General features: G+C 43.1%; 1 protein-coding gene across 1 annotated transcript; it reads left to right on the forward strand.

The window, feature by feature from the left end:
* Positions 1-2228: 2228 nt before the first annotated feature.
* On the forward strand, positions 2229-10070 carry LOC110492429 (protein disulfide isomerase Creld1). The gene is made up of 11 exons (XM_021566746.2): positions 2229-2413; positions 5236-5378; positions 5572-5654; positions 6146-6256; positions 6400-6491; positions 6579-6758; positions 6880-6975; positions 7455-7538; positions 7649-7744; positions 7919-8059; positions 8143-10070. Exons 2-11 carry the CDS (start codon positions 5262-5264, stop codon positions 8361-8363), a joined length of 1221 nt encoding a protein of 406 aa, XP_021422421.1. The 5' UTR covers positions 2229-2413; positions 5236-5261; the 3' UTR covers positions 8364-10070.
* Positions 10071-10387: the final 317 nt, after the last annotated feature.

The raw sequence follows: 10387 nt of genomic DNA on the forward strand, positions 1-10387 counted from the left end.
ACTCTAACCATTAGGCTACTCTGCTGCCACCCTTTTCCTTGATTACAGTTTTGCAAACTCTTGGCATTCTCTCAAACAGCTTCATGAGGTAGTCAACAGGTGTGTCTTGTTAAAAGTTCATTTGTTAATTTGTGGAATTTATTTCCCCCGTAATGTGTTTGAGCCAATCAGTTGTGTTGTGACAAGGTAGCGGTGGTATACAGAAGATAGCCCTATTTGGTGAAAGACCAAGTCCATATTATGGCAAGAACAGCTCAAATAAGGAAAGAGAAACGGCAGTTCATCATTACTATAACACATGAAGGTTAGTCAATCCGGAACATTTCAAGAACTTTGTTTCTTCAAGGGCAGTCACAAAAATCATCAAGCACTATGATGGGGTGGCAGGGTAGCCTAGTGGTTAGGTGTTTGCAAGTTCAAATCCCTGAGTTGACATGGTCCAAATCTGTCGTTCTGCACCTGAACAGGCAGTTAACCCACTGTTCTTAGGCTGTCATTGAAAATACGAATTTGTTCTTAACTGACTTGCCTAGTTAAATAAGGTAAAATAGAATAAATAAAAAACTGTCTCTCCACAGTAAAGGAAGACCCAGAGTTACCTGTGTTGCAGAGGATAATTTCATTAGAGTTTCCAGCCTCAGAAATGGGGAATTAACTGCACTTCAGATTGCAGTCCAAATAAATGCTTCACAGAGTTCAAGTAATAGACAGAGACTGCGTGAATCGGGCCTTCATGGTCAAATTGCTACAAAGAAACCTCTACTAAAGGACCCCACTAATAAGAAGTGACATGCTTGGGCCAAGAAACACAAGCAATGGACATAAGACCAGTGGAAATCTGTCCTTTTGTCTGATGAGTCCAAATTTGAGACTTTTGGTTCCAACCGCCGTGTCTTTGTGAGATGCAGAGTAGGTGAACGGATGATCTCCGCATGTGTGGTTCCCACCGTGAAGCATGGAGGAGGAGGTGTGATGGTGTGGGATTGCATTGCTAGTGACACTGTCTGTGATTTATTTAGAATTCAAGGTACACTTAACTAGCATGGCTACCACAGCATTCTGCAGCAATACTCCATCCCATCTGGTTTGGGCTTAATGGGACTATAATTTTTTTTTCAACAGGACAATGACCCAAAACACACCTCCAGAATGTGTAATGGCTATTTGACCAAAAAGGAGAGTGATGGAGTGCTGCATTGTGGCCTCCACAATCACCTGACCTCAACCCAACTGAGATGGTTTGGGATGAGTTGGACCGCAGAGTGAAGGAAAAGCAGCCAACAAGTGCTCAGCATATGTGGGAACTCCTTCAAGACTGTTGGAAAAGCATTCCTCATGAAACTGGTTGAGAGACTGCCAAGAGTGTGCAAAGCTCTCATCAAGGCAAAGAGTGGCTACTTTGAAGAATCTAAAATCTAAAATGTATTTGGATTTGTTAAAAACTTTTTTGGTTGCTACATGATTCCATATGTGTTATTTCATAGTTTTGATGTCTTCACTATTATTCTACAATGTAGAAAATAGTAAATATAAATAAAAACCCTTGAATGAGTAGGTGTGTCCAAACTTTTGACCGGTACTATATATATATATATATATATATATATATATATATATTAAAATAATTTCTTAATTCCTTTATTTCTTTGGGGGGGGTGTATTGTTTTGTATTGTTAGGTATACTGCACTATTGAAGGTTGAAACATAAGCATTTTGCTGCACTTGTGATAACATCTGCAGAATTTGTGCACTGTATGCGACCAATTAAAATGTGATTCGTTTTTGTATTCATCCCTGAACTGTAAATGGGTGACATTGTTGTATTCAACAATTATCTTCGTTTCAAAGTGTTATATGGTTAATTTGTAAAGTCATTTTTTTTACTAAGTGGTTTGTTGGTTAATTGTATAACATTTTATGCATTTGTGCGTTCTGTTATGGTGCAGTTCTATGTCGTGACTGGGTTATCCATCATCAGTAATAGGTATAAAGTGGTTTGCTTTTATTTTCTGTGTAATTTTTGTACTGTGCGTTTGTTGGCTATTTAGATATTATTATGTTTTAAGTGTTGAATTTTGAAGTTTTTCTAATCTTGAATGATTTACCTGTCTGACAGTCTATCAGGGCAAGGACCCATTCAACTTCTTTAAAACAAGACACGCCCTTATTTGTATTCGCGGGTAATGATTGGTTGAAGACTGAAGTCCCAGTGGGATTGGGCAGTTTCCTGCCAGCTGCGCCTCAGCTAAACAGAGTCAGGGAAGAAGAATCAACAAGAAGCACTGCATCAGCACCGGTCAATGAATGGCACGGATGAAGAACTAAACCGGTGAAAGACCGTGAAATTGTATTAAGGTGCTGAGGACGCTCCAATCGGTTGTCTACAAGCTCTTGAGAGTTTATCAAGCTGAAGGTAGGATGCAGCGCAGCATAATTTATTGGGAGCTAGCTAGCGTTAGCAGGGTAACGCTAATTTAGCTAACATTAGCTATCCATCTAGATAGATTGCTAGTTTGCCATAGCAGTGCGTTAGCTGGGTAGCTAACTAGTTATCACAGTCAATTTACTGCCATGCAATGTAGCAATAGACAAGAAGAAATAGCCAGCAGAGGTGGTTTTGATGACGTTTAAGATGGATAATCATGTCATTACCTGATGGAGGGTTACCTGATTTGCCAACGGGACTTTACAGTAACTAGCTAACGTTAGCTGACCACACTAGCCAGTCTAACTGATTATGAAGATGCTATTCAGAATGATGATGATCCTCATTAGACCACAGCCTAAATAGTTCAGTCAAGGCAACAATGTAGTGAGCTCCATACCTAGCTTTCTAAGAATTGAACTAGCTATATTTTTTTGCGTGGCTCTGCGTTGTTTACTGAAACATTGATATAACTCATCCTCTTATCTTTTCACACACATTTAATCCTGCTGCCCATCATGATAATCAAATCAAATGTATTGGTCACATACACATGTTTAGCAGATGTTATTGTGGGTGTAGTGAAATGCTTGTGCTTTTAGCTCCGACAGTGCAGTAATATCTAACAAGTACATCTAAGTAAGGAATGGATTTAGAATATATATACATATATGTCATAGCAGCATTGGACTAAGATACAGTGACATAGTATAGAGTACAGTATATACATATTAGATGGGTGATGCAATATTTACAAACAATTAAAGTGACTAAGATACCGTAGAATAGTATAGAGTACAGTTTACACGTGAGATGAGTAATGCAAGATACGGGGACATTATTAGTGACTAGTATTTCATCTCCTTAAAGTGGACAGTGATTCCTAATCTATGTCTATAGGCAGCAGTCTCTGATGTGCTGTAAATGGCTGTTTAACAGTCAGTGGTATAGTCTAAAATAAAATACAGTATATACAGTGGGGCAAAAAAGTATTTAGTCAGCCACCAATTGTGCAAGTTCTCCCACTTAAAAAGATGAAAGAGGCCTGTAATTTCCATCATAGGTACACTTCAACAGACAAAATGAGAAAAAAAATCCAGAAAATCACATTGTAGGATTTTTAATGAGGCTTAGCACGCACACTAGTGGGACCCCAGTGTTGAGGATCAGCGAAGAGGAGATGTTGTTTCCTACCTTCACTACCTGGGGACGACCCGTCAGGAAGTCCAGGACCCAATTACACAGGACGGGGTTCAGATCCAGGGCCTCGAGCTTGATGATGAGCCTGGAGGGTATTATGGTGTTGAATGCTGAGCTGTAGTCAATGAACAGTATTCTTACATAGGTATGCCTCTTGTCCAGGTGGGACAGGGCAGTGTGCAGTGTGGTGGCGATTGCATTTTTTGTGGCTCTATTGAGGCGGTAAGCAAATTGAAGAGGGTCTAGGGTGGCAGGTAAGGTGGAGGTGATATGATCCTTGACTAGTCTCTCAAAGCACTTCGTGATGACAGAGGTGAGTGCTACGGGGCAATAGTAATTTAGTTCATTTACCTTAGTCCTTGTCCCTAAGAATGCAATGGTGGCCATTTTGAAGCATGTGGGGACAACCGACAGGGATAGGGAGTGATTGAATATATCTGTGAACACACCAGCCAGCTGGTCTGTGCATGCTGTGAGGACGCGGCTAGGGATGCCTTCTGGGCCGGAAGCCTTGCGAGGGTTAACCTGCTTAAATGTCCTACACACGTCGGCCAGGGAGAAGGAGAGAAGGCACTGTATTATCCTCAAAGCAAACGAAGAAGGTGTTCAGCCTGTCCCGAAGCAGGATGTTGGTGTCTGTGAAGTGGCTGGTTTTCCTTTTATAATCCGTGATTGTCTGTAGACCCAGCCACATATGTCTCGTGTCTGAGCCGTTGAACTGGGACTCAACTTTGTCCCTATACTGACGTTTAGCCTGCTTGATTGCTTTGCGGAGGGAATAACTACACTGTTTGTATTCTTCTATATTCCCAGTCTTCTTGCCCTGGTTAAATGTGGGGGTTGGCTTTCAGTTTTGCGTGAATGCTCCCATACAGTATGATGGTGCCGACGGAGATGGCAATATCGCGACAAACTCTTATTCAACTCTGCAGTATTTTTTTTGTTCATATACTATTTATTTTACGTTATTAGCTCAGGAATTGTCATTACATACAGCCAGGAAGAACTATTGGATATTAGAGTGGCGGTAACTCACTAGAACTTCCAGCGTTATGACCAGGGTTACGACTTCCCTGTAGCAGGTCTTTTGTTTGCTCTCCCCAGCGCAGGCTGACCCAAAACAACGCCGGTGGAGAAGAGGTACTTAAGGCTGTCTTGTGGTCCAACTTAGGAAGCGTGCACGCCACCCATTGCTCACAAGTATTTTACTCGCTAATGTCCAATCTCTGAATAATAAAATGTATGAACTCAAGACGAGTTGCTTTTCAGAGAGACACCAGGGATTGTAACATACTCTGCTTCACAGAAACATGGCTCTCTCGAGATACACTGTCTGACTCTGTAAAGCCAGTTGTGTTCTCAGTACATTGCGCCGACAGGAACAAACATCTCTCCTGGAAGCAGAAGGGTGGCGGTATATGTTTTATGATTAACAACTTATGGTGTAACTGTGATAACATACAGGAACTCAAGTCCTTCTGTTCACCTGACCTAGAATATCTCGCATTCAAATGCAGACTGTACTATCTCCCGAGAGAATTGTCATCATCAATAATAGCCACAGCGGTCTATGATCCTCCTCTGTCTGAATCCCCTGTCTCTGTTCTCAGTGGCTGAGTGGTAGGTAGTCCAAGCCATGTGGTGGTCGTGGCCCCTGCTCCCTGGCCTGGTACTCTTCTCTGTGCTGTCTGTGGTACAAGTACAGACTGCACCATGTCAGACCTGCCGCAAACTAACTGACAGCTTCATCAAGGTAGGAGTCTGTATCTCTGTCTCTCTCATTCCCTCAGTCTGTTGATTAGTTTGTCGGTCATATTGTCATTTTTGTACCTATTGCTCTCTTTTGCTTATTGCTTATGTTTCGGTCAGTAGCTGCCATTTTACTCTCCTTGCTGTTCTGTTTCTGTCTTCACCTGGTGGTCTTTCATTAAAACACGTCTTTTCAGGGCCTGGAGAAAACATCCAATAAAAACTTTGGGGGGGGGAACACTGCTTGGGAGGAGGAGAAGATGGCTAAATATGCTCGCAGGTACTTATGGCTCCACTAGGCCTGTCACTAGAATCTCCACAAATATACAGTCATTGGATCTGCAGTCTTTAATAAGACCTGCAGTCTAACATCTGTGTTTATGTAGAGGAAAGCCCACGAGGCCTGCTAATCCCTGACAAGCCTTAGCATGTTGTTGAATGGCCAATGCACCTTTATTGTGTTGCTATGAAGGCTTGTTACCTGATGCCTCTGACCTGAATTGGACTCCTCATGACTGAGCCAAGGCGATGCTGAACCAGTACAGTACAGTACTGACAAGACTAGGGCTCTACACCACATATGTCCTTACACAATATGACAGCCTCTCAAAACTAGGCCACACTGTGTGTCTGTGAGAGTGAGCGAGCGTGTGTCGAAGATCCTCCTAGAGTGCATAATGGAGAATAGGAGGGTGTATTTGTTTTCTCTGTGCTCTGTTCTCTAGTGAAGTGTTCCACATTACTCACGTCTCCTCTCCTCCTGGTTCTCAGTGAGACCAGGCTGCTGGAGATAGTGGAGGCAGCATGTGAGAAATCTGACTTTGACTGTAACAAACTGCTGGAGCAGTTAGAGGACCAAGTGGAGACATGGTGGTTCCACCGGTATGTGTGTGATCATGTAAATGTGGTATATGTATAATCACTTTTGTTTTACTGTTGTATTTACACACCTGTGTATTATATTGTTATGTGTGTGTGTCCTTCCCCTCTCATCGCTGACCTTGTGATTGTCTCTGTGTGTGTAGGCAGCAGGAGGCTCCAGATCTATTTGAATGGCTGTGTATAGAGGAGCTCCGACTCTGCTGTCCCCCAGGACGCTTTGGCCCAGACTGCAAAGGTATTGACCACACACACACACGATAGTTCTCTCTATGGTTCTCTCTCTGTTGTCACATGATTAACCCTGTGTGTTGTTGTGCTGCAGAGTGTCTGTCCGGTCCTGGAGGTGTGTGTGGTGGTCTGGGTCGCTGTGAGGGAGAGGGTACCCGTCTGGGAGATGGAGAGTGTGTGTGTGATCCGGGGTACTTTGGTCAGCTGTGTCAGAGCTGTGCAGATGGCTACTACAGAGAGAAGAGCTCCAATCACAGCACACCAGCCTGTGCAGGTACCCAATCAGAAACAGTTTTGCCTGTCTGATCATGAACCAGACAGCCTGGCTTATTCTCAACCAATCTCATGTAGAAGTCTCACAGACTAATCACTTCTTCTCTGTGTATGATGTCTAGCATGCTACCACTCCTGTAAAAAATGCTCAGGGCCAGAGGACTACAAATGTGTGGACTGCAAACCTGGGTGGATCCTCCATGACAACAAGTGTGTTGGTGAGTATTTGGCTTTTGTGTGTGTATTTGAGAGAGCGTGTGTCTTCTGTTAGTTTGCTTACTTTGCATCTGTGTTTGTAATGGAGAAATTCAGTTTCAGTTATGAGTAATTATTAACACAATGCTTTGTGACACCCATTTGTGTACAGGTTGATGGTCATTAGACTTGATACTAAATGTTATGGATTGTTCTCATATCTGGAGGTAAAAGGACCGAGGACACTGATTGTTGTTGGATTCTGTGACACTGTGATTCAAGCCTGTTAGGTGTTTTCAGAATATTGGTTCTGTGAGAATAGATTAGAATATAAGGGTCTGCGTAGAGAACACAGGTTAGACATGGTCTCTTTCTGTGCTGGAGGTGTCTCCCTGTTGCAACTTGTATTAAACCAGATTGATTTTGATTGACTTCATCTGTGACTGCCCTTCTTTTTTTTCACCTTGAAAATCAGTGTTTAACTTGTGAATGTTGTTTCCAGACACTGATGAGTGTGGCACAGAGCTGGCTCGATGTCTCTCCAACACATATTGCCACAACACAGATGGATCGTACGAGTGCAGAGGTACTGTAGGCTCTCCCTCTACTATCTGTTAGTAACAGAGTAATGATGGTTTGTGTTGTTGGTAAACCTGTGTTCTGACCCAGACCTCTGTTCTCTTTCCTCTGTGCCAGGCTGTGACCAGGCATGTGTGGGCTGTATGGGCAGTGGTCCTGCCCGCTGTAAGAAATGTGCTAGGGGATACAAGCTCAGAGGAGCCAAATGTCTTGGTGAGGGAACGCGGCTGTGTTTTAATTTGTCTGTGTGGTTTTCTTTTACTCGTCTATAGATGGTTTGGCCAATCAGATGAACCTTCTGTTACAGCAGCCTGACTACTTACTTGTAGTGTACATCTGTCTTGGTATGGGTGTCACTCTGTCCCATGTTTTCTCTCTCCCTCCTAGATGTGGATGAGTGTAGTGAGAGGGTGATAGCGTGTCCAGGGCTGAATGAGGCTTGTTTCAATGAAGAGGGCTCCTTCCGCTGTGAATGTGCTGACGGCTTCATCCGAAGGGACAGCATCTGTGTGGAGAACCAGCCTTACAGTAGGACACGCGAGCACCCTTGATAGTTCTCTCTACTTGGCACACTCCTATATACACAGCATCTCTCTCTCTCTCCTCATCAGGTGGTCCAGAGAAGGGCCTGTTTGATGACATGACTGATGATGAGGTACTGGTCCTGCAGCAGATGTTCTTTGGCGTGGTCATCTGTGCCCTAGCAACACTTGCCGCCAAGGGTGACATGGTCTTCACCGCCATTTTCATCGGGGGCGTGGCCGCCATGGCCGGATACTGGCTATCAGAGAAGGGTGATCGCATGCTGGACGGCTTCCTGAAGGGACGCTAGCCTATCAGGAGCCAGGGATACGGGAAAGATGAAGGAACTCATTGAATGCAAGCCGATGCGGGTGACAAAGACTGGGGGGGGGGGGCGGCTACAGGAATGCTAGCCATTCAGGAATGTACTATACTACTTTGGGGTGGTAGTGGTTAGGGTGGGAGAAGAGGGGTCCTAAAGGATGCCTTGAAAATGTTTGGGATTATTGTGGGTCTTCTGGAATATGAACTTTCCAAATGTTAGAGGGAGGTGAATAAGAGAACATGGAGCTCAGAGGAAGGTCAAATCAGAGAGCTCAATGGAGGGAGTGAATATAGAAGAAGACCAGGTACTACTTGATCCAAAAACCCTGAGAAGACACTAAGGAGACTGGAGTGTCTGTCTGCACTGATATGGGAGACAAAACCCAACCCTCTTGCCTCGACTCTGGGTTAGGGAAGGGACAGAGTAGGGGTTGGATAAGAACACTACTGATTGTTACCAAGTTATTATGCATTTGTATCTTCCACTGGACAGAATTTTGCTCTAAAATTATATATGGTTCAAACCAGGTCGTGAGTTAGAATTCTCAAGCCGACTAGGTGAAAAATATGTCAATGTGCCCCTGAGCAAGGCTCTTAACCCTAATTGCACCTGTAAATTGCTCTGGATAGGAGTGTTTGCTAAATGACTCAAATGTTCATGTCTGTCCATTTCCACTCATCACAAATCAAACTTCTTAGGCTCCCCTTACCTCATCAGCATCTCCTGTTCATCATTTCACCTTTTACTGAGGAACAGAGGGTGTTCCCGTGTTGATGGGAGATGGAGGGTGAGATGGGATTGTCATTGGGGCTTTGCACTGAAGGCTGCTGCTATGGTGGACTTGTTAAGGAAATAACTGATGTATCCTGTTGCGCCAGTTGAATTCCATCCCATGTTAAAACACTGTTTATTTATAATCCTGTTCATATTATGACTATGTTTATCTGTGTTTCTGCACAGACAGATTCTTGCTGTATGAATGCACGAGAAAAGGATCTGAGAAAGGCTATACTGTATGTATTATCCTATGATTGGCATGGAATACTTTATAGAGCTGCTTGTTTCCCTCTAAACTGTACAACCAGGATACAAGGATAATCACTACTGCTTCATCACCCCCTAAACCTACTGCCTGAGCAATCTGCGTCTGTCTGTCTGTCTGTCTGTCTGTGATACATTGAGTTTGATCAGCACCAGGTAATATGGGGTACTGTACAATGAAATGCACAAGTGTATTTTATCAGAGGTGTCAACATTTTACAGTTGAAGCAACTAAATTATATCTGATCAATCATATCCCTCCACATTATTCCCCCCTCATCCTCAGTAGCTACTAGATCTAGCACAATTGTTATTCAAATTATCCATCTTTTTTCATTTTTAACCTTCCAGATGTTGTTTTCAATAATATCCATTTTAACTGTTAATAATCATGTCCTTTGGTTATATAATGTGTGTGTGTGTGTGTGTGTGTGTGTGTGTGTGTGTGTGTGTTAGGCCTACATTTCAACTGCAGTTCTTTGCATTATGATCATTATTAAAAAGGAAGAATTCTGAGTTTAGTGTTCTGTTTTTAGCTTTCCAATAACCTCTCTTACCATTTTATTTTGACATGCTGTTGAAAGAAATGTAATGTGAACTCATGCTGCTCATTGCTGAAGACCTTAATAAAATACTGCCGTTGCATGGAGACGATAGATTAAAGCCATTCAAGGAAACAGATACTGGAGAAACCCCCTAGAATGCTAGCTATGTAAGACACTATGAGCAGAGGTGTGTGTGTGTGCTTCTATTTCAGTGTGCCGCACAGCAGTTCTCTCTCCATCAGGATCTCCAGAGAGCAATGTCCTGCCCCTCTATCTATGCTCCATCAGCTGCGCATACACACAAACACGAAAGAGGAGTATATATATATACTGTATATATAAGTACAAAATCTCACATTAGGAATAAGTGCCTGTGTGTGTATTACCCTCCTGTTCTCATTTCTATACTAACTCCTCTCTTCT

Source organism: Oncorhynchus mykiss, chromosome 16 (assembly GCF_013265735.2).
Source record: "Oncorhynchus mykiss isolate Arlee chromosome 16, USDA_OmykA_1.1, whole genome shotgun sequence".
NCBI lineage: Eukaryota > Metazoa > Chordata > Actinopteri > Salmoniformes > Salmonidae > Oncorhynchus > Oncorhynchus mykiss.

What these genes read in the sequence shown, in the direction of transcription:
- LOC110492429 (XM_021566746.2), top strand. Translation starts at nt 5,262, where the DNA reads ATGTGGTGGTCGTGGCCCCTGCTCCCTGGCCTGGTACTCTTCTCTGTG. An exon ending in TGGATCGTACGAGTGCAGAG is followed by an intron (nt 7,539 to 7,648) that starts GTACTGTAGGCT and finishes CCTCTGTGCCAG; the next exon opens with GCTGTGACCAGGCATGTGTG. An exon ending in TGTGGAGAACCAGCCTTACA is followed by an intron (nt 8,060 to 8,142) that starts GTAGGACACGCG and finishes TCTCCTCATCAG; the next exon opens with GTGGTCCAGAGAAGGGCCTG.